This window comes from Orbicella franksi, chromosome 5, assembly GCF_964199315.1.
Source record: "Orbicella franksi chromosome 5, jaOrbFran1.1, whole genome shotgun sequence".
In the NCBI taxonomy this organism is placed as follows: Eukaryota; Metazoa; Cnidaria; class Anthozoa; order Scleractinia; family Merulinidae; genus Orbicella; species Orbicella franksi.
The window spans coordinates 4,181,229-4,204,890 of NC_138149.1; the positions used below are offsets into that span (position 1 = coordinate 4,181,229).

A 23,662-nucleotide genomic window follows, 5' to 3' on the forward strand; every position below is an offset into this window, starting at 1 on the left:
TGAAAGTAATGACGATACAACTAGTGATGTCACGAAGCTGTGTGGTTGCGCCATCATCCAGCGTCCTCTGCAGACGTTCTTATGGCTTGACCAGGGCCACTAGTTTGACTTAACTTGGCCAGGGCCTCTAGGTTATCTGTGCTAACTGTAAAATATTTTTACTCTCGTTAAATAAAGTTATTCTTCTTCTTCTTGACACGAACTCCTCCCCGACAAGTTGAGATGGGAGGATTGCGTGACGAGCCTAACCGGCCTCTGCGCAGAGGCTAGTCAAGCCGTCAGATGGTCACTAATTTTGGATTCATGTCAACCAGCCGACTCCAAACGACTTAAAATCTAAATCTTATTAATTTAAGGTACATCCAGGGTAAAATATCTACCCCTCAGTCTATAACTCGTGAAATTCCTGCCTTTACATATATAATTATTCCAGCCCGAGGCAAGAAGTGGAGGTTTCCCGTCTAGTTCATAGTCTGAGCTATGGTTCCTGATATTGATTCCGAGTTATAACAGTTACTGCTGCAAGGAAAGGATGAATGCCGATGACTGGAAAATAGTTTTTCATTTCAATATTACATTGTGCACAATTATTTTGCATTCAGCCTGCAACCTTTGCTCGCATTGCGGTCCTCTTGGTTGAGTTTTGAGAGACGACTGGGAATGAGTCAACTTGATACTGTCCCATGATGCTCTATTATTCGCCGCTTGTTCCTCTGTCAGCGGTCTCTCGTCTAAATGTAAATACGTTTCTTCGAGGAAAATAACAATATGACGAATGGAACAAATTTAGCTGAAATTTCGGTCGAATTCAGCCAGAAATCAACCGTTGAGGATTTTAAAAGCTGCTGCAAAGATCCAGCTTTTACTCGAAAGATGGACAACGATGTTCTTACCACGCTAAAGATCTTGATCATCGGAGAAAGTGGCGTAGGAAAATCAAGGTAAGCTTACGTATAGTGGATGTGAAGTCGCTTGTAATTATTATGCCACTAACCTTTTTAAGGTTACCAAGTACTTCTTATGTAGTTGAATGTGAATGTAATGTATGTATGAAAATAAATAGATATCGTTTTGTATTGATGCGGTATGGATTTATAGATGCAGCTTTAAAAAATCATAATTTATGTGAAGAATTTTTTTGCGATATTTTGGATGTGCTTTCAAATTTCTACTTACACATCTCCATCTACACTGTACATCTACATCTACATTTAATTTTATTGAGTCAGCAGAAACTATATAGAGTTATCACGATGACTTAAACATAAGAATTAAATTATTACATTAACTAATTAAACTGTTGAATGTAATAGAAAAATACACATGTATTTAATACAAACATTACAATTGAATTAGTCAACTAATTTTTATAACGGTTTCCATGCAAACACAACTTGCTACTAAGATTTACTGACGACATATTTGACCCTGACATTGGAGCAACCATAGGCGAGTGTACATTCTGGTACATAAAGGATGTTACATACCTGTTATACTGAGCAGCAATGGGCAATTCCAGAAAATATCCATACCTATACCACGGACGGCTTTTAGGATTTCCAAAGGGGAGGGGGGGTTCTTTGAACTGGAATTCCGAAGGAATAGGGGGCTATTTACGATTGGAAATCTGAAGGCATGGGGGGATTTCACAGGTGGGATTTCTGGAGTAGAAAGAGTAGAGTGAGTTCCTCGAAAACGCTGTTGTTGTGGACTTTTGTAGTTCGTAAAGAAACCACGAACGTATGACCGCGGAAGCAGAAGACAAGCATCGATTGATCAGACACGTGTTTACGCTCATAACTTATAGAAGTGAACAGTAAATCGTGGGTTTGGCATTTACCTTGATGAATTTCTTGTCACATGCATAAAATCTGAATATGTGTGACCTTTCACGCGAAAACGTGTATTAATGACTTTCCGTTACACGAGTGAAACAAACGGCTATTAAGCGGGTTACAAACGGGTCACCAAGCCGTTTGAAACGGGTTTCAATGAGCGTTCGAACGGGTGATTAAGTATTCTGAACGGGTAGCCCAACCGTTCGAACGGCTCAGGAAAAATTTGCGAACGGGTAGCCTAACCGTTCGAACGGCTCAGGAAGAATTGCAAACGGGTAGCCTAACCATCCGAACAGCACAGGAAAAATTACGAATGGGTTGCCTAACCGTTCGAACGACTCAGGAAAAATTGCGAACAGGTAGCCTAACCGTTCGAACAGCTCGTAAAACATTCCGAACGGGTAACGGAACCGTTCGAACGGTTCATTAAAGAATGTCGAACAGGTGATCTAAACGTTCGAACAGCTCATGAAATCTTCGAACGAGAAGTCACGAACAGCTTATAAACTTGATAATTATAATTTGTTTTGTTTATTTTGAATGGTGCTGTGCCGCTACACATTTCACTTAAAAATAATTTCGAACGGATGGCTTTTAATCGTTGAAACTGTTCCTGTGACTACTTTATTTCACCACTGAAAGCCAAAGAAAGTAAACTTGAAAGGCAGAGACCATTCGTAACAGTTTGCTGAAGCAGATCGAAAAAGCTGAATTCTTTTATACACGGTCATTTATGGGAGTCTTTGTCAATCCTTTGTCTTTCAGTACAGCCCAAACATAATGCACGCGCAAGAACTTCTTTTTGCGTCCGCAAGCGGACAACTTCTTGCAGCTTCTCCATAAAAAGTCTAAACCTTGTTGAAGTCATTCTTGGTGAGAGTTTTCGTTCACGAATAAATCATTCGGGAGATTTTATCACTGACGGTGGAAGATTTTGGTCACATGCAAGCAACGTGTGAATCGAGAATGTCTCAAAATAACTTTACAGCTTGAGACAGAGATAAGGCCTTTGGCAACAACAGTTTAGCAACAGTACATTTTGTCTTCGCTCACAGATCACGCAAGAAGAAGAAAACTAAAACAACACTTCTGAATCGGGATTCAGAAGCAAAAACCGTTGGATCCCAGGCTAACTACACCGTAGTTCGATTTTTCTATGTGGACTGTTTCTTTATGAGCTTCATTATTTGGAGATGTTTTGTGATTGTCGCGTAATCTGCTAGCAGACTATTCAAGTGATCGAAGGGATTTTTTCCGTGTACTTGATATGAACACGTGAGTATGCGAACAGGTAGAGACAACCGCACGTATGCCTTGATATTTTTTTCCTGAACGGATGATCAAAGCCGTTCAACGGTTTACTCAAGTCGTTTGAACAGATGGATGTTCCAGCGAACGGGTGAGCAAGTCGTTCGAATGGTTGGATGTTTTCAACAAATGGGTGAGCAAGTTGTTGAACGGTTGGACGCTTTTATCGGACAGGTGAGCAAGTCGTTCGAACGGATGGATGTTTTTACCAAATGGGTGAGGAAGTCGTTCGAACAGTTGAATGTTTTTAACAAACAGGTGAGCAAGTCGTTTGAACGGCTGGACGTTTCTACCGAACGGGTGATCAAGCCGTTCGAACGGATGCAAATTTTTTTTGAACGGATGACCCAGGTCGTTCGAACAAATGCAAATTTCTTTCAAACGGCTTTCAAACGCTTCTAAACAGAATTCTGTTCGAAAACGGAAAGCCGTTAATACACGTTTTCATGTGAAAGGTCACATGTATCTTACTTACTGCTTGTAAGTTTCTTGTTACTCCTGTCTCCCGTCCGATGAATGGCAGAAAAATTTGCACCAGTCCCTTGCTTCCAAGGAATGCCTGCCAGATTATTAAGCATATTAGACGTTATTTTTGACCACCAAAAGATTTTAACAGTCTGAATTTGAGCTATTTTGCCTTGTAAACATCAAAACAACACAAGAAAACAAAGAGGAGGAAAATTACCATGAGTGGTGTTTATATTTGTAGCCAAATTCAGACAGGAGTTTGCACAGCCCGGTCACACGCAGTAGGTGTTTTTTGTTGCTGAAGAGTAAAGCTTGTCGCCTGGTGCCGTCAGATCACAACATTGAGGAGGCATAAATTCATGTTCTTTGTTCATATAGGCGTTGCCAAGTCAAAAATGTACTTCCAAAAAAAGCAGAAATTCCGAAGGGTAGGGGGGTTCACGATTATGGAATTCTGAGGGCTTGGGGAGGTAACGCATTCTAGAATTTCCGAAGGCAAGGGGGGGGGGGGGTTAAAACAATGAAGCCGTCCGTAGTTGGGTATGGATATTTTCTGGAATTGCCCAATGTTGAGGGTATACACATCCTAGTATAGTCAATCAAACATGGAGAAATCAAACGCAATCAAACTCAACCAGTAGATTTAGTTTGATTGAGTTTGGCAATCCAACAAAATCATACATCAAACTTTGAGTGAGTTCGATTTCCAAACCAATACCTCTCAATTGAACACAACTGAATGCAATCCATTAGATTGTGTTTTATTGAGTTTGGCAACCCAACTCAATTGAACACAGTCTAATGGATTGTGTTCAGTTGTGTTCAGTGAATAAATTCGTTGAACAAAGATCAAGCTATGTGGTCTCAAAAGCACAAAAAACACGTGTTCTACCGTAGTAACTCGAGCCTCAAAAACCTTGTAATTGATTTTCAGCAACAGTTTTGCGAAAATCAAGAGCTCGGAAATGAAACGTTTGATTGAGTTTGATTGACTAATCATTTTTGTGCGAGATTGATTTCGTTCAATTGCTGAAATCTATCAAACTCAATCCATAGATTGACTTCAAGTGAGTTTGACAATTTGATTGGATGTGATTGACTATGCTGGTATTCACCCCTACATGTATGCCAAACATCCCAGTTTTTCCTGAAATCTCCCAGATACACGGTACGGTTCATACAGACCAAACCTCTCTGTCTACCACACAGATCACAAAATCTACCAGATATCAAAGAAAGCACTAAAAGTATGTTACTGGCACACTTATTTTGGTTGATTTTTTCCCTTTTGTGGGGAGATTTTTATTGATGTTTGACTTATTTTCGTGGTTAAATCTGTCGAGTTATTTGGGCTTACGATAGTCTTCAGTGAACAACACGTGCTTACTTCAAGACGCCATCTTTAATAACCAACATGCATCTCGCACGTAACTAATTTGAAGAATACTTCATGTAAGCTAACACAACATCTCCCCCCATTGTTCAAGAGTATCTAGGGAACGAACCAAGCATGAGAAGACTGACAAACAATATGGAATCTTATAACACAGCGTCATCTCAAACTAAACCTAGATTCTCTCTAACTTTCAGCGATGGTTTTATAATTCTCTTAGGCCTAGTAGCAAGAATGGGTGTTACAGGGGGTACTTGAATGTCTCCCTTTGTAATGGGAATGTCTTCTGCGGAAACTTGGTTCACCATTGGTGTCGGTCGCTCATGTTGCTCCTGCTGATTTGGCAGTGGAGTAAGGTGAATACGGTTTCTTCTTATCGTGCTGGTCGGTGTTTCAACTTTATATGACCGAGGTGTTGATGCTGCTTCAATGACTTTTCCTGACCGCTGAAGGTCCTTGACGAAAACTTCAGTACCCGGTCCAATTGAAGGCAAGGGCTTGGCTTTGTGCCTGGTGTTGAACACTGTTTCCTGCTTCAATTTGCTCATGCTTTCTCGTGCATGCAGGTTATCCAAGTCAGGCCACTCTGGGTTCAGCTGGGGGTGGAATAACGGAACACTGTTCCTAATCTGCCTTCCCATCAGCAACTGGGCAGGAGAGAACTTGCATGCTAGTGGTGTTGAGCGATAGGCTAGTAATGCTTTAGCAGGGTCTTTTTCCTTTGCTAGAAGGATTCTTCACAGTTCTAACTCCACGCTCAACTTCTCCATTTGCTTGGGGAAATCGAGGACTACTTGTGCTATGCTTGAATCCCCATTCCTTGGCAAAGTAAGAGAATTCTACACTGTCAAACTGAGGACCATTGTCAGATCGCACTTGCTCTGGGATCCCATGTCTTGCAAATATCGACTTAAGTGCTCTAATGACCTCCCTTGACTTTGTAGTCTTCTGCATGGCTGCTACTTCCACGTATCTTGAGAAGTAGTCTATAACAATAAGGTAGTTAACGCCTTTCAGCTCGAAGAGGTCTGTGGCTACGATTTGCCAGGGACGGTCAGGTAAGGGTGTCGTGATAAGCGGTTCAGGCTTGTTGTCCCTTTGAAGAGCGCAAACTCTGCATTGTTGCACCAGATCCTGGATTTCTCGGCTGAGTCCTGGCCACCAGACAGAGTTTTTGGCCCGCTCACGACACTTAGTGATTCCCTGGTGTCCTTCGTGGATCTTATCCAGTATCTCAAGACGCATGGAAGAAGAGATCACGATCCTGGATGCTTTGAGCAGAATGTTCTGCACCACAGACAGTTCACCCCTGCTTGACCAATTAGGTTTCATTGCATCGTTTAATGAATACTTGTCAGGCCATCCCTCACAGCAGTACACTTTGATCTGCCTGCAGACAGGATCCTCCTCCTGTGCTTCTATGATCTGCTGTAATCGTGCGTCTGAGGCAGGCAGTGATGAGATCACGCTTCCAATGTGTGCATGCATTTCGTCATCGTCAATTGTTGACTTCACTGTCTGGCTTCGGGGTTGGAGTCTTGAAAGTGCATCGGCTATGTACATCTTCTTTCCAGCAACATGCTTGATCTCCTTGAAGTGGAATCTCATCAGTCGCATTCTAAATCTTTGAATTCTTGGTGGAAGTTGATCCAGTGTGTGAGTACTCAGGAGTGGCACCAGGGGTTTATGGTCTGTTTCCACAGAGATTGATTTTCCCATAATGTACTCCCAGGATCGTTCGCATGCCCATGTCAGCGCTAGGGCTTCTTTTTCGATTTGTGCATATCTGGTTTCAGTGGGCGTTATCGCTCGCGATATGAATGAGACTGGTCGCCAGGAGTTGTCAGGTTGGAGTTGAAGAATTACCCCACCTAGGCCAAAGGATGAAGCATCAGCTGCCACTTTGGTTTCCTTTCTTGGATCGTACAGAGCCAATACTGGAGCTCGTGTGAGGTCAGATTTGATCTGCTCAAATGCTTTCTGTTGGTCACTTCCCCATGTCCATTGGTTCCCTTTGTGAAGAAGGTCTCTGATGCTCTTTGTCTTGTCAGCGAGGTGCTCGGAAAACTTGCTTAGTTGGTTCACCATGCCCAGAAATGTCCTCACTTCTTGTACGTTCTGAGGTGGCGGTTGGTCTGCAATTGCTTGTAGCGTTTCAGGATCTGCCTCAATTCCACTGAAGCTTATAAGGTGTCCAATGAACTTGACTCTGTCTGTGCTGAACTGGCATTTGTCTAGGTTGAGTGTCACGCCAGCTTCAACCAGACACTTGAGTACTGCTTCTAACCTCTGATCGTGTTCAGTCTCATCTTTGCCATGGACTAAAACGTCATCTATGTTGCATTCCACGCCATCTAATCCCTGGAGGATCTGACTCATATTCTTCTGGAATTTCTCAGAACCAGAACTGATTCCGAAGGGCAACACATTGAAACAGAAACGGACCCATGGAGTGATGAATGTTGTCAGTGGTCTTGATTCCCACGCTAGCTTTATCTGCCAGAATCCTGAGTTGGCGTCAAGTTAAGGGAACACTCTGGAACCTGCCAATCTTCCGAGAGTTGTGTCTACTGCGGCAAGTGGATGGTTCTCCCTCTTAACGTACTCATTCAGCTTGCTCAGGTTGATGCAGACCCAGACCTTGCCATTGCTCTTCGGGGTCACCACCATGGGAGCGCACCAATCAGTGGGTTGGTCAACTCTGGATATGACTCCTGTCTCCAACATCCTGTCTAATTCTTCTTTTGTTTTCTGATACAAGGGGAAGGGTACTTTCCTTGGAACTGACACTTGGAAAGGTTTAGCATCTTCTTTGAGTGTGATACGGTAACTGTCCTTCATGACACCTAGACCTTCGAACAACTTGGGGTATTTGTCTGCTACTTTACTCTTGTAGTCATCACTGCTCAGGCTGTCAAGTCTGCTTATCAGCTTTAGAAGTTCAGCTTGCTTTCTTCCTGGCAAAGGTCACTCCAAATCTTCTATTACATACACTTGCTCCTTAGCAATCTTATCTTGCACTTGCAACTCTGCTATGAAAGTTCCTAGACAGCTCAGTTTCTGTTTACATGGACCCATGAGTAGCCTGGTGGTCTTGCTAAGTGATGGAACTGGTTGCAAACTGTGATACAGGCTAGGTGGAATTACTGTTACATCCGCACCGGTATCCAATTTAAATTCTGCTTGCAGTCCATTCAATGAAACTTTAGCTTTCCATGAATCTTCTGTACTTCATTGGGCAGCAGATAGTTCAGTGAGTTCACCTAGGAAGAACTCTCCTTCTTCTTGTCTCCCAGGAAAATTCACTTCACCCACTCTCTTGTCGGATTGAAATCTGCAGGCCTTTGCCCAATGTCCTACTTTGGAGCACTTGTTACATTTCGATTCTCTGGCTGGACATAGTCTCTTTGGGTGTGGTTGACCCATGCACCTTGAACATTGTGCTTCAGGAGTCTTCCCATTTTTAGACTTGGGTGGTTTCTTTTTCTTCTTCATATCTTCTTTAGAATCTTTTCCCTTTGCTTTGGACAAACGATCAACATGCGCTGGTGGTGGGTCAGATTTGGTTTCCTGTAGGAACGTTTGCTGCTTTTTAACTGTCTCCGACTGCCTGGTTTTTGTAATTGCTTTCTCTAAAGTCAGCTTGGAATCCAGTTGCAGTTGTTCAGAGAGCTTCTTGTCTTTTATCCCTACCACGATTCTATCTTGGATGAGATCGTCTCTTAGTGTTCCAAATTCGCAGTATTCAGTAAGACAATACAAATCTGTTATGAAATTATCCACTGACTCACCATCTTATTGACTTCTCAGGTTGAACTTGGCTCTTTCAAATATTACGTTTCTCTTTACCACAAAATGAGTTTCAAACTTGCCTTTCACTACGTTGTACTGCTTTGCTTCTTCAGTTGTCAGTCCGAATGACACTACGATGTCGTCAGCTTCTTCGTCCATCGAATAAATCAAAGTATTCACTTGGCTCTCGCCGTCCTTTTGGTCGAGTCCAGTCGCTTTTCGAAATCGTTCGAAACGCTTGATCCAATGGGACCATTCTTCGGGTTTGAAGGTGAACTTTTCAGGTGGTGGAACTTGGTAACTCGCCATGGGTATTTGTTGAACCATGGGCTGCTGTACAGCTGCGGCGACTTGTGGTTGTGCGGCTGGTTGTGCGGCGTGAGCGCCAGCTTCGTTCGGCTCTTCAACTACTTGAGGTTGTTCAGCTTGAATTCCAGCCTCGTGTGCACCTTGGTCTCCCATGTTTCCGTTTTGTCTGTTTCTTCTTCAGTTTAAAGGCTATTGGGAGCTTCCCGTTGCCACTGTGTCGAGTTATTTGGACTTACGATAGTCTGCAGTGAACAACACGTGTTTACTTCAAGACGCCATCTTTAATAACCAACATGCATCTCGCACGTAACTAACTTGAACAATACTTCATGTAAGCTAACACAACAAACATTTATTAATAATTCTTGGAATGATGAAGACCTGCGATAGAGTTTGATGTTTTCACTTCTTTTATTACAATGTGAGTTCTCACTGAATGGTTTTTCAAGTTTCTGAAGCTTCAAGCACCCTATTCTCTCAGGTTCCACTCCAGGAGGGGAAGTGTGTGCATCATAGTTATGCTACCCTCCTCTGCCCCTCAGTCTTTTTGTCCAGTTTGCTCAACACTTGAAAATTGAAAAACATTTGTAGTGGTTTTTTGATGTATGTGGTTGTTTTTATAGACCTTGGGAGGTGCATTAGAAGAGTTTATTTTCTCACCAAGACTGGACAATCAAGTCAGCTGTTTCTGTGCTCTTCAGGTACAACCTACATGGATATTGCACTTGAAATCTATGCTGCACCAAGCAAAATATGAAAATTTTATGGCTTTATGTCACATTGTTCTGCACTAGATTGTGACAGTGTATCTTATCTAAAGCACGAATTGGCTGCGAGTGTTACTTGCTGCTGTAGGATGACAAGCTGCATGGCGACTCCATCACAGTTTACTCCAGTAACAGTATGTACAAACATGTAAGACCCCAAGAATCCACATGTTAATGAAAACTTGCCTTGAGCCAAATCAATCCTTCGAGCTAAGGCAGGTGTAATGAACTTTAAGGTTTAAATAACAAGGACGACAGCTTTGTAAAGGCTCTGTAATTCCTGGCTCAACAGGTCAACACAATTTAACTCGTGGTCGATTCTGACTAAAGCGCTGGGCGACCAGGCCGTATTACATAATATCGTTACATCCTCCTCTTTCTTAAATACAACATGACACAAACTCCAAGTGGCAACAAATAAAACAATATCACGATTAAGTCTGTAAAATAAAGAATGAAAGATGTCCACAAAGGCAGATTTAAATGCCCTGCACAAAGTCCATCCTAACATAGTTCAAATGGAAAACACAACAAAGTTACAGTTCTGCTTGACTGCACCCCTCAGGGTGGGCAGTAGTCTTTGAAACGGATTGGGGTCCTAATTAAACGCCCTCTGGTGGATCTTCTTTCAGATGGCTGTGGGATCTCTGGCGGCCTTTGAGGGGTCCCTGGTCGCTCTGGAGTTGTGTGGGCAGGTAAAGGCGTGCCTGGCTGAACTGGGTCAATGACTCTCTGGGACTGGTCGTCCGACGGGAGTGGCTCATCTGGTTCCTCTGCGTGGCTATCGATTGCAGGACTCTCTTGTGTCGCTATCAAATCCTTTCTGTTTCTCCTGTATCTCTTCCCTTCGATGACTACTTCATAGGATCTTGGCGCAACTTCCTGGAGACATGTTGCTTTCTTCCACAGCTTTGTTCGATCTTTTGGATCTGGCTTCATTCTTACTATATCTCCAGGTTTGAGCTCTTTTAGTAGTTTGGCCCCTCTGTTGTAGTAATGTGCTTGTTTCTGCCTTTTCTTTGTTATGAGTTTCTTGACAGGCTTTGGAAGTTTGGGTTTCAATAATCTTGCTGAAGTTGGGAGGAGAGTCCTGGTTCTCCTTCCCATCAGCCTCTGTACTGGGGAGGAATCGAGCCCTTCGGTTGGAGTGTTCCTCCAGTCGAGAAGAGCCAGGTAGGGATCTTTGTGGTCTAGCTTTGCTTTCTTGAGGATTCGTTTGGCCGTGTTAACTGCATTCTCGACTTTGCCGTTTGATCGAGCATGGTATGGAGAGGAAGTGATATGCTCGAAGTCCCATTCTTGAGAAAATGTTTTGAAATCTGATGAGGAGAATTGAGAACCATTATCACTTCTGACTGTGTTGGGGATGCCGTGCCTGGCAAACTGCGACTTCAGACTTGTAATTACTGACGAAGCTCTCGTATCGGACAGGGCTCGTAACTCAAAGAAGTTGGAGTAGTCATCCACTATAATGACATACTCTGTCTTATCCAGTGTAAACAGATCCACCGCAACCTTTGACCAGGGCCTGTCGGGTACTTTCTGTGGCATGAGGGGCTCTTTGGGTTGTTCCATGCGAAGTGAATTGCATGTCCCGCAGGAAGAGACACAGTCCTTGATGGCTGAAGTCATTCCAGGCCAATACAGGATTTCCCTTGCTCGCCGAAGGCAGCCCTCAATGCCAATGTGGCTTGCGTGGATTTTCTTTAGCATCTCAGATCTCATAGCTGCTGGCACTACGACTCTGTTCCCTCTGAAGAGTATTTCATCTTGTACTGTCAGTTCATCTCGGTAAGAGTAATATGCACGGATTTCTGAAGGGACTGCTTCTCTTCTCTCTGGCCACCCCAGCTCAATAGTCTGCTTCAGCTGCTGCAGGACTGCATCATCCTTTGTTTCCTGTTGAAATTCTGCGAGACGCTCTCTGGTCACAGCAAGATGTTTGGTCATGTCGACTTCCTCTACAGATCGAATGAATTCTAGTTCATTTTGTGAGATATGGTTTGGTAAGGGTAGGTATGCCCTGCTCAAGGTGTCTGCGATGTACATCTCTTGGCCTTTTTTGTAGACAACTTTAAGCTGGTAGTTCTGCAAGCGCATCATCATTCGCTGGAGTCTCTTTGGGGCTGTGAGTAGTGGTTTCTTTAGTATAGCCTCCAGGGGCTTGTGGTCAGTCTCGACGGTGACCTCTCGGCCGAACAGGTACTGATCAAACCGCTCGCACGCGTGTACAATCGCGAGAAGTTCCTTCTCAATCTGAGCATAATTTCTCTCTGAGGTTGTTAGCGCCCTTGATGCGAAAGCTACTGGCTGGCCCTCCTGCAACAGAGCGGTCCCAAGACCTGATTGAGATGCGTCGCACTGCAGGGTGACCTCTTTTGACACATCATAGTAGCGCAGCACGGGATGATTAGTGATGAGTTGCTTTACGTCTGTGAAGGCTCTTTCGTGGACTTCATTCCAGTGCCATTCAACATGTTTGTCTTCTAGTCGCCTCAGTGGTTCCGTGACTGTGGACAAATGCGGCAAGAACTTTGAGAGGTAATTTGCCATTCCCAGGAACCTCTTTACTGACTTTACATCAGTGGGCTTTGGCATCATCAGGATTGCCTCTACTTTCTTTGGGTCTGGTTTCAGTCCATCGGCTGTAAGCAAATGGCCGATGTAAGGTACTTCAGTAAGTCTCAAACGGACTTTGTCTTTGTTGAGGGTGAGATTTCTCTCTCTGGCTCTTTCAAGGACGATCCTTAGGTTCTTGTCATGATCTGAGGTGGCAGTCTCCATGTCGTCACCTTCTCCGTACACCAAAAGGTCATCAGCAATCACTGCAGTGCCTTTAATATCTCCAAAGGTATCATTCATCCTTTTCTGGAATTCCTCGGGTGCTGAGGAGATGCCAAAGGGCATGCGCAACCAGCGGTACCGACCAAATGGGGTATTAAAGGTCGTAAGTCTGCTGGAAGCGTCATCTAGCGGCACCTGCCAGAACCCACTTTTGGCATCAAGTACAGAGAACACCTTTGCTTTGCTTAGACTGGTGGCAACTTCTTCAACAGTAGGGAGAGGGTAGTGAGGCCGCTTGATGGCTCTGTTTAGATCTTTAGGATCGATACATATTCTGAGCTTGTTGGGCTTGACCACTGTAACCATACTTGATACCCAATCTGTTGCTTCGCTCACTGGGGCCAGGATGTTCTCATTTACCATTCTTTCCAATTCCAGTCTTAATGGCTCTCTTAGGGTAACAGGTACCTTGCGGGGTGGGTGTATCACTGGTTGTGCTGTTGGGTCGATCTCTATGTGGTAAGGGTCTGCGAGGCATCCAAGGCCTTCAAAAACATCTGCATACTCTGTCAAGAGGTCATCATCAATGACTGTCTTCAACGTTGATGGTGTAAACTGGCTGTCTTGAGTCACTGTATCCACATGATGGAAGGAGTCTTTCACCAGCACTTTTAAGAAATTCAACCTTTGGCATGTTTCTGCACTCAGAAGTGGTCTCACATCTCCGTCAACAACTTGGAACTCAAGGACATGGGACGAGCCATCTCTCGTGCACTTGAGCTTGCACTTCCCCACCGGGTACATAACGGCTCCGTTGTACATGGTTAACTTGGCCTTGCTTTTCTCAATATAGAGGTCATCAGGATCTCCCATAACTTTTGCATAGTCCTTCAGTGGTAGAAGGTTACAGGTTGCTCCACAGTCAAGCTGGAATTTGACATATGCATTGTCGTTTACCATCATCGTCACAAACAACTGACTTGCAACTTTATCATTACTCTCGGTGTGCAGTGCTCCGATTTTGTGAGTGACCATGTCGATAGCGAATTCGTCTTCAGTATCATCTTCTATTTCAACCAGGTGGAGTCGTTTGCCTGTTTTCGGTGGTCTTGTTTCCCTTGTTTTGCACTTTATTGCAAAATGGTTTGCTAGACCACACTTCTGGCACTTTGAACCATATGCAGGGCAAAGATTCTTGTTTCTTGGATGTCTTCTGCCACAAAATTTGCAATCAATCACAGGTAATTTACTAGGCTGTTTTTCAGGCGGTTTCTCAGTGTTAATGGCACTAATTGATTCATCGGTTGTTTTGTCTGCTGCCATTTGCTTCAGTTGGATTTGAGTGAGCTCGGCTGACCTGACTTTCTCGGTTGCACTTTCCAAGGTTAGCTTTGCATCTCTCAGGAGTCGTTCTCTTACTGAGGAGTCTCGTATTCCAAAAACGATCCGATCGCGGATAAGCGACTCTTTGAGTGCTCCAAATTCACAAGTGTCCGCTAAGTTCTTCAATACAGTCACGTAGTGGTCGATGGACTCACCACTGTCTTGATTTCTCGAGAAAAAAACATAGCGTTCATAGATAGTGTTCTTCCTCGGGTTGCAAAACAGCTCGAACTTCTCCAAGACTTTCTCAATTTTGAGCTCGTCGCCTTCTTCATCCCACGTGAGCGTGTTGTAAACATCGACAGCCTCTTCGCCGATTACGGTAAGTAGAGTCGCGACACGTGTTGGTTCATCTTTCTGTGCTACGCCGGTTGCTATTTCATAATTGCTCCATTTCTGTCTGAATTTCTTCCACTTCTGGGCTGTGTTCCCTTGCTGGAGTTGTAGAGGCTCCGGTGGAGGCAAACCAAATGAAGCGGCGGCCATGTTGGTTTTCTAGGTAAGCTTGTTCGGGTTTGTTAGTTCGTGGCGTTCACGAGTTCACGCGAATCTTTGTGTGTAAATCCAAGGTAACCACTCTTCTGACACCATGTAATGAACTTTAAGGTTTAAATAACAAGGACGACAGCTTTGTAAAGACTCTGTAATTCCTGGCTCAACAGGTCAACACAATTTAACTCGTGGTCGATTCTGACTAAAGCGCTGGGCGACCAGGCCGTATTACAAAATATCGTTACAGCAGGTTCATATTGTACATTTTTTGTGTGTTAATTTTCAAAGTCACTTTTCTATAGAGGCAGCTGGCTGCTTTTGCATAGTATGTTTCCATCCCTGAAGGTCACCAGCCCTCATCTTGATCAGATATAACTTCATTCCAGTTGGCTAATGATCCATGATTTATCTGTATTTAGAAAACATGCCTATGATGATATGTGTGCTGATTGGTTTAAAATGGTGTTTCTATAACTTGATAGAAACACAGAACTGGCACAAGCTGGTGACATAATGATGGCACAAGCAAAGAGAATTTACAATTTGATGATCAAAGTAAACAAGCTGTTTTCTTGTTTTCGCATGGTGTTTTCTAAAAGAAATAGAAACATGTTTTCTGTGTTTCTACTGAGTTTTAGTAGAATTATACTAGTATACCAATGCAAATGCTGTAATCTGATTGGCTGAGCTACTTGTATACTATCAGCCATTAGAGTGCAGTGGCTGGAGGTCATCTACGAAATGGTGATGTTTTTTTCTTTTTAACAAAGTTTTGGAGGAATATTTTGATGCAAATGGATAATTAAATTCCTGAGAAGACTAAAAGAAAAACATAAATGGCTTTTTGGCTTTAAAAATTGTGAAATTATTGAAAAAAAAAGTAATGCGCACGCACAACTTCAATTTCAAATGACGATTCAATCTGTGCAATCTTTCTAAGGTACAAACTTTAATAATACATCGATAAGTAATTGGAAACCATTATTTGAAGTAAATTTCAGGTAGAATTCTAGTAATTAAAAATAATTAGATTATTCACTCTCGATTTCTATGAGGTGATAGTTGATTTGGTCTTTGGCCTCATCAACTATCACCACTCGTGGAAGTTTGGGAACACTCTAGAATAGTGTGGAAACACTTGCCTGTCAGCTCATGTTCCTACAGCTGCATTTCCTGTTCTCCCAAACTTCAACTCATGTTTCTATTTATCAATTAGATTATGAGCTCACAAAGAAGAAGCTGCCAGTTTTCTAACAAGCGCTCACTGCTACACTGCTCACTATAGTGAGTAGCATAGCCAATCAGAGAACACCTTTCGTGATAGAACGCTAGTAGATTTATACTAAATCTCGATAGGAACACAGAGAACATGTTTTCTTTAAAAAAGGATATCCCAAATGAAATACTTGCTATTAATATGCAATCCAAATCTCTAAGTCTTATATGCTATGACTAACAAGCTTAACTTTAGCCAAGCATTGAACATGTCGTATTTTGCCAGTGGAAGTCCTTCCAGTCTAAATGTAGAGTAAATATTTAAAAGTAATAATTATGCAATTCCGGGAAATTTTGTGATTTATTGATGATTGGTATTGTGGAATTGTTTTAAATTACAGGGCCTTGTTCATTCCTTAGAAGGCTCATCTCTGGCAACAGATCCTAACATTCGTGTTATAGCTTTGTATGACAATGAGGAGGTAAGCTGATAGAGTGCTTTTTGATGGAGTAAAGCCAAAACCAAAGTAATTACTCTCACCAATTAATCACAAAGAACACAGACAGTCCACTGAACCAATCAAAACTCCAAGTAATTACATGTAGCTGACCCAAAGCACGGGAAAACATGTGCAAGTGAGTCACGATTGGTTTTGGTTTTACTTCTGTTTGGATGTAATGGTGGCATAAGTTATTTAGGCCTGTCCTGTAGCGTAGCGAGCCAGTGATGCAAAACCGTTTACTTTTTGACACTCAAATGAAAACTGCTCAATGCAAGTATACAATAAATTATTGTAAACAAGTGGTATAGTTTATTTTTTTTTAGCAACAAGTAAGTTTTTCAAGAAATTTAATGGCAAACATTTCTGTTGTTACAATAATCACCCTCTAACTTGCCATTCAATTAAATGAAGTGGCTGAGACAATTTCTAATTCCCTCTGTGATATGCACTTACCGGGAATCACGGTAGTTGTATTCATCATCTTGGACTGGATATTTGTTTTGATGAATACAACTACCATGATGCCCTACAGATGAGTCTCGTGCAGGGAATTGGCCATTACAGCTGACCACGTGTTGAGCAGCACATGCAGCTTGGTTTTCTGTAGCAATAGGTTGGCCATCAAGAGGAAAGAACCAATTTTGCAGTTCCATGCGTAGTGATCACGCCTTTGAGCAAAAGCAAGGCTAGAGTTGACTTTGTTATGATACAAATTAACGTTGATACTTTGTGAATGAAAATTATCCTATCACCATACTAACTAGTGCCTGATGGTCAACCCTAACCTCACTTTCATACAGAGGCCAGGTTACATTTCTCTAAGTTGTAAAGTGGTCTATACGTTTCTGGTAATGAAATAGGAGAAGGTTAGAATAGGAACAACTACGTTAAATTTTTATAAGAACAGCTTATGTGGCTGGTAAACAGGTTTTAAAATATTCCCAATACCTAAACTAATGTGCACAAACTTTGCAGTTCTGGTTCTTCATTCCTTATATGCAGTGCACTATTTATTGTTTCGTTGGTCAAGATGTACAATGTCTTCGCTATAGGTTGGTTCACAGAGTGCTCAAGGTGCGGGCTCCATGCTAACAGAGCATATTTTGCGCCGTCTGTCAGTGGGTACGTATTTGAAACATTTATCATATTTTGTTATTATTTCATCACAATTCATTTCTCACAACATATATGTGTACCCTTTTTGGAGGAGGAATTAATATTCGGACCGTTTCAAGAATACATTCTTTAATAGGATAGTTTTTAAGTACAATGTAGCTTTGTAAATAGTGTACTTTTTGTATTCGATTTTTGTATTTGTTTCCATGTAAATATCTATCTTATTTAGAGACATATTGTAGCCCATTAACATTGTTATTTTTAAATGTAACATAAGATATGTAATTTTATCTTTTGAACAATAAAGACACTTTATTTATTTATTTATTTATTTATTTATTTATTTATTGGGATGACATACAAAGGGAAGTATAACCTTTGAACGTCGAATAACTCATGATTGTCCGTGTTCTCAACAATGCAGGTGGAAACTCAACCAGTTTTGAGGAAGCAATTCCAAAGTCATTTCTTCTCAGTGCCGACCAGGCCCGTGCAGTTCGTCCAAACTATTCGTATGTACACTGTATAATCCAGTAGCTTGCTTCTAGTATTAAACTGATGTGTCATAATACATCTCTTATTTTATGTATGTGCGGTAGACAATGCTCGTGTTGTACTGCAAATCGGCGATTTGATTGGTTCTCCCATCAATTGGTTGTGAGGCGCGGTGGCCTCATGGTTAGTGCGCGTTCGTCTCCGGATCGAGCGGTCCGGGTTCGAGCCCTGGCCGGTGACATTGCGTTGTGCTCTTGGGAAAGGCAACTCTCACAGAGGCTCTCTCCGCCCCGGTGAGCAAATGGGTACCGGGGAACTTAAATGCTCAGTTAACCCTGCGACGGACAAACATCCCATCCAGGGGGGAGTAGAAATATTCCTGGTAGCTTCATGCTACAGAAACCAGGATAAGCTTCGGCCTGATGGGCCACTTGGCTCGAATGCAGAGTTAAGCTCATCACTGACTATTTGGCGATAAACCACAAGATTTGTACATGCATTGCCATGGGAGCAAGAGTACTTCAACTCAACCTGTGAGCAACAGGTTGCGTGGAAATTGCCGAACTGGGAATTGCGCTAAAAACTCAAATTTGATCCACAATTAGTGGCTTGCTTTTCAAATTTCGCACACAGTATCCGAAATCAACCGTTCCTAATTTGCCATCATGTCTTGTTGATAAAAAGTCGACTGTAGATTAATTCTTTTCTCCCTTTATGACATTGAAGTCACTGTGGTATTATTTCATTTCACACAAGAAAAATGAAAACCAGAACTTTGTAAAACTGCAACGGAACTCGGCAACTTGTAAAAGCTAGAGTTAATTTGAACAAAAAGTCGCCAGTTCTTTGATACAACTGTCAATCTACGTAATTGGAACATTGCACCGGAATACTGTAGTGTTTTCTTCAAACGATCTTTCGTGTTAGCTCTAGAAAGTTTCTTTCGTCTCAGTATTGTTATATATTTTCAATCGTGCAAAACGTTCAATATTAGCTCGCTGGTCGCTATTCAATAATAAACATACACTGTCAGTCTTGAATTTGATCACCAATACTTGCACAGTTTGATTTCATCATTTGTGAGGATCTGTCTAAATAAGGAGTAAATTAATAACCGAATACAATGTAAGAGTATGCGAAGACTTACTCCATAATACCACGTTTTGGCAAGACGTATTCTGATGTGTTTATGTATCATGATTTTTCTTTTCAGAGATAAACATGAAGAAAATCATAAACCTGCTCTCCATAAGGTGAGAAATAACAGAACATTTGAATAACTGACTTTTTCTTCAGGTTAAACCGGATAGTTGTAAGATGAAGTTTCAACTTTACTAAAATATGATTAGGATACAATCCAGGGATTATTACAGTAACTGTACAAAAACTTGTACAGCTCAAGGTTGTGATAATCAATTGTCCTACACCTTTTTGTATTGCAGAACCTGAATAGTGAATAGCAGATAGTTAACGTGGAATATTAACGAATCAGATTGGATGAGACAATGGTTAGCCTGGGTAGCACGCGCTTGCATTGAGTCATTAATTATCAATTATTATTATTGACAGCTATAACCAGTCTCGAATCAGTGCTACTTTGGCCTGCTAATGGAGTGCTGTTTAACAATTACTCCACGGGTACCTCTTGGATATGAGATGGTAGATAGCCAACGAGGCGCGTAGTACCGAGATGGCTATAATCAGTCATCTCATATCCAACAAGCGCGAGTGGAATAATCGTTTTATTTAAAACGCCCCCAAAATATAGAAAACTAAACTAAACTAAAAAAAAAAAAACGGTTCTCACACACTGAATGCCATTTGTCCGCCACACGACAATGCAACAGCACTTTATTGACAATTCTATCCACATCGATATCACAACATAACCGAGTCGGAGTCAACAACAGGATAAAACTACTCAAACGTTGATACACTTCCATAAACTTTAGGCAAGAATTTGCTAAGGGGCGAGAGCGTGGGAAAACTGTTGCACTGTCCAGCGAGAAAAGAAAACTGAATCAGGTGACCGAGCGTGAAACTGACATCCTGACTCGTACCCAGGTCCCCCATTCAGTGTGAGAGACCTTCATTTCCTGCCTCTTTCGCAAGCTCAGCCGGCAGAAAAACATGATATAAGACTGCCAGAGAGTTTTAATAAACTACTTATTATTTGTTCTTCGCTAGTTTCAGACAGCTGTGGTGTCTAGGTGTTTTGCAGGGAATGAAAAAATTCTGTTTTTGTCGATGCCCTGGCGCAGTGAATGCTAGCAAACTTATTGACTTGTTTAGCGTAACTGGTTTACTTTTAATTCCAACAAGGGCCCAGTCATAAAGATTAACAGCAATCAGCGATATGCAACAACAGCTGTGTCGTCAAGTGTTGTAAGGCTGATCGCAGAGAAGAGCGATGTGCCAATACAGGTATAGAACTTACTTGTTTTGAAGGCAATGAATTTGGAAGAGACCACCAACTTAACGTGAGGATACATGTGAACACGCATGTAGCTTAAGAGAGATTAGTGTTTGGCACGCGTGCGAAATGTAAGACAAACACGCGAGTCGATTATGAAGAACTCGAGTTTCTGGCCACTTTGTGCTCATGCATCAAACATTATTGATTGATTAATTGTTTGAACTCAAGACGGATAGAGGGACGACTGATCAATTGTTAGATTGGTTGATTGATTGATAGATTGGTTGATTGGTTGATTGATTGATCGATTTATAGATTGATTGATTGATTGATTGATTGATTGATAGATTGGTTGATTGGTTGGTTGGTTAGTTGGTTGAGTAATTGATTGATTCTTAAGTGTTTTTTTTCTTGCGTCCTTGTATCACAGGAAGTTTGTGTACGAAATGATTCTCCTTGTGGATCCACTATTGGACCAATACTCTCCGCCAAGCTTGGTCTTTTGACTTTAGGTTTGTGATTTAGATACTTACGCGTTCTGCGCTGAAAATAAAGAGAATGATCGCCAAGCAAGGAGAGTTTCCTTCAGAGAGTAGTAAGTTACTCTCCTGAGGAACTACATTTTGGTTTTTGTTTTTTCAGGCTTTTGCTGTTTACCTCTTAGTACCTAGGTGAACTTAAGCTCGTTTCACCTGGAATACAACACACGATCAAGTCGTGATTTCTCTGTAATGCCATTCCTAGAACTGATAGGAACTAGCTAAGATAACTGATATGTTCATGTCTAGATATCGGTGGCCCACAGCTCGCTATGCATTCCATCCGTGAGATGTGCTGCTCATCCATTATTCACCAAGAGACTCAACTTTTCAAGGTGACCACTTCGAATTCTGTCAAGAACTGTTCTTTTCTGCTGTTCTGAGTTGTCACGCAACGTAATGCTGTCTTGGGGAGAATTTTTGCGTGACAAGCCAATGAACTGGATTCTTTTGAAATTTTTTTGAGGGAATTAACAAATTACATTTTTTTAATTGTTCTATTTTCTCCACAGAATTACTTCGAGACACTTTCATCAGTGCTAGAGTCCGTTGCAGGAACTGACTAAAATCAAACGAGTGTCACTGCTTGAGTTTAGTCACGGTTACTTTGAAGACGTTAAAACGGTGTCGCAGCTCTCCCAGCAATCTTGATCTCTCTTTCTCTTTCTTTCTATGTTTATGTTTTTGTTCATCGATAGAAAGTTTAACAGTAAGAAGAGACAGGTTTTTTTGTGTCAAATTACCTCTCTCACGATCTAGTAATTTATCCTTGAACAAACGAGAAAGACCATGTTTGACCACATTTCCAAACACCGACGAAAGAGTTGAAAATAAGACGCGCAGCGGGGTATTTTTGACGAACTTCGAGGTGTTCGGGAATGTGGTCAAACACTGTCTTGAAAGTTTGATATATCTTCTCAATTGAAACTAAAACTAGGGAGTAAACGGAGAAATAAAATCGTAAAATCTATGTTAATTAAGATCAGATATCCAAATACCGTCACGATCATGATTTCTTTTGGCTAAACTTGATGAATTATTAATGAGTTTGAGAACATAGTTTACTTGGACGTCACGCATTAAGTGTAGCCACTACGTTGAAACAGAACAGCATTGCGTGACAACCCAACTAGGACAACTAGCAGCAAGCTGAGCCGAGAGGTGTTTTCTTATCTTGTGGTACTCAAGGCACTAAGCCAAAACACGGAATAACACAACTTGTGAAACAATAGAATGTAATGTTAATAAATATGAAGCCAGCTGTGCTGAATACATTCTCTGTTGCTGTTTGCAGTACAAGTTCTACCCGGGATTCGAGGTCGCTCTCTCTCGGCAGTCCCTCCTCTCCCCGAATAAAAGGGAGTGACCTTGGACTGTCTGAGAATCAAGCTGTTCACGTTTCGCGACATTGTGAGAAAGGGAAAGGCGAGGGAAGAAGGAAAGAGGACTTATTCAAGCAATACAGCTAGCGCGCGAAACTGACGAATCTTGAAAATAATTTGGTTTGCTCATTTCTTGCTCACATCTTTTATGGTGCTTCATCCGATTTCGCCGATTCGATGTTGCAGTCGAACCCCTATTGAGAGGCCACCCTCGACGAAATGGAGGAAGCCGCTCTTTAGGGGTTGGTCGCTTAAAAGGGGTTAGTGCATTTCGAAAACAAAATTTACCATCTGGTTAGTTTCTTAGTGAACATAGAATAGGCCCTTTGCACGATCCGGTCACATGGTACAAAATCACACATGCTGGTGAGCAAGTTCCGCAGTGGGACTTCCAAAACAAAGGTAGGTCCAGGTGGACTGGTACGAGTGGCGTTGTTTTGGAAGTCCTACTGTGCAATTTGCTCACCAGCATGTGTGACTTTGTACAATGTGACCGGATCGTGCAAAGGGCCTATCACGTCAAAGCAATCACGATAAACTTGCGTTCGAATATTTAATTAGGCGTCACTTTCTATTTCGGACTCTTATCCGTCGTCATCTTTTCCAAACCGAAGCTGTACTAGAAAAATAGACTATAGAAAACCCCATCGAGACGAGCAAACGGTAGCCGCGGCCACTTTATATACACTGTACTAAACACTAAATAATTCGTTGGCGGCTAGGCTTTGAAACGCCATCTTCACTTTGCGTCACGGTCATTCGCGTGGCGTGCGTTTTCATTTCATAACTTACGCAAACTAAATCACGCAAGGATTCAGTTAAATCGCAGGCCTAAGATGTGGGGACCCAGTTAGTAAAATAACATAACTTGTAAAAACGTGTACTATTTTAAAAACTAGAATTACTAGACTTTATGTTATTTGGCTGTGGCCTTGATCTGTTTGCCGTTTCAACTGTGTATCGAGTGACGCCTTCTAAGTCACGCAAACCTCTGCATAACACTGAATGTAGTACTTTGGCAACCAGCTACAATCTTGGGCAATTTAAATGAAAAATTAAGACCACCCCTCCCCCATTCCAATGATGAGAAAAATGGTGCGTTTTGGGTATAACGTCAGTTCATCATTGATTGGAGAGGGGGGGGGGGGGGTAGGGTGGTCTTACTTCTTATTTTATTCTGACCGAGATTGTAGCATGCCAAGAACGGGTCAAGGTACATCAAGACAAATAATGATTTTAAAATAGACACGACGTCATGTGTGATGATCACGAGCTGTTTAAGAGAGGTCAGTAGCTTTCACTTTCGAGTTTCCTGATTTCCTTATTGATTGCAAACTGGTCCGTTATTCAGTGTTGCTACTTTGCTGAATTCCTCCAGAATTTTTCGAAACGGTGAGTATACTATAGTTAACATTTCTATTCTTTGTTGCATGTTTTGTCAGATAAACTAAATTAAACGGAA

General features: G+C 42.0%; 1 protein-coding gene across 4 annotated transcripts; it reads left to right on the forward strand.

Moving 5' to 3' along the window:
* The first annotated feature begins 522 nt into the window (after nucleotides 1–522).
* LOC145486661 (aspartyl aminopeptidase-like) lies at nucleotides 523–23,225 on the forward strand. 4 transcript variants are annotated; one of them, XM_081465369.1, is made up of 10 exons: nucleotides 523–941; nucleotides 9,732–9,809; nucleotides 16,151–16,231; nucleotides 17,305–17,374; nucleotides 17,793–17,880; nucleotides 19,077–19,116; nucleotides 20,186–20,287; nucleotides 20,710–20,791; nucleotides 21,068–21,153; nucleotides 21,331–23,225. In XM_081465369.1, exons 4-10 carry the CDS (start codon nucleotides 17,338–17,340, stop codon nucleotides 21,382–21,384), a joined length of 489 nt encoding a protein of 162 aa, XP_081321495.1. In that variant the 5' UTR covers nucleotides 523–941; nucleotides 9,732–9,809; nucleotides 16,151–16,231; nucleotides 17,305–17,337; the 3' UTR covers nucleotides 21,385–23,225. The 4 variants fall into 4 exon arrangements, with proteins under 4 accessions (XP_081321495.1, XP_081321497.1, XP_081321498.1 ...); XM_081465371.1 differs by lacking the exon at nucleotides 9,732–9,809; XM_081465370.1 differs by lacking the exon at nucleotides 523–941 and having other exon boundaries at nucleotides 9,369–9,809.
* Nucleotides 23,226–23,662: the final 437 nt, after the last annotated feature.

What these genes read in the sequence shown, in the direction of transcription:
- LOC145486661 (XM_081465369.1), top strand. Translation starts at nt 17,338, where the DNA reads ATGCTAACAGAGCATATTTTGCGCCGTCTGTCAGTGG. An exon ending in TTTGCGCCGTCTGTCAGTGG is followed by an intron (nt 17,375 to 17,792) that starts GTACGTATTTGA and finishes TCAACAATGCAG; the next exon opens with GTGGAAACTCAACCAGTTTT. An exon ending in GCAGTTCGTCCAAACTATTC is followed by an intron (nt 17,881 to 19,076) that starts GTATGTACACTG and finishes TTTTCTTTTCAG; the next exon opens with AGATAAACATGAAGAAAATC.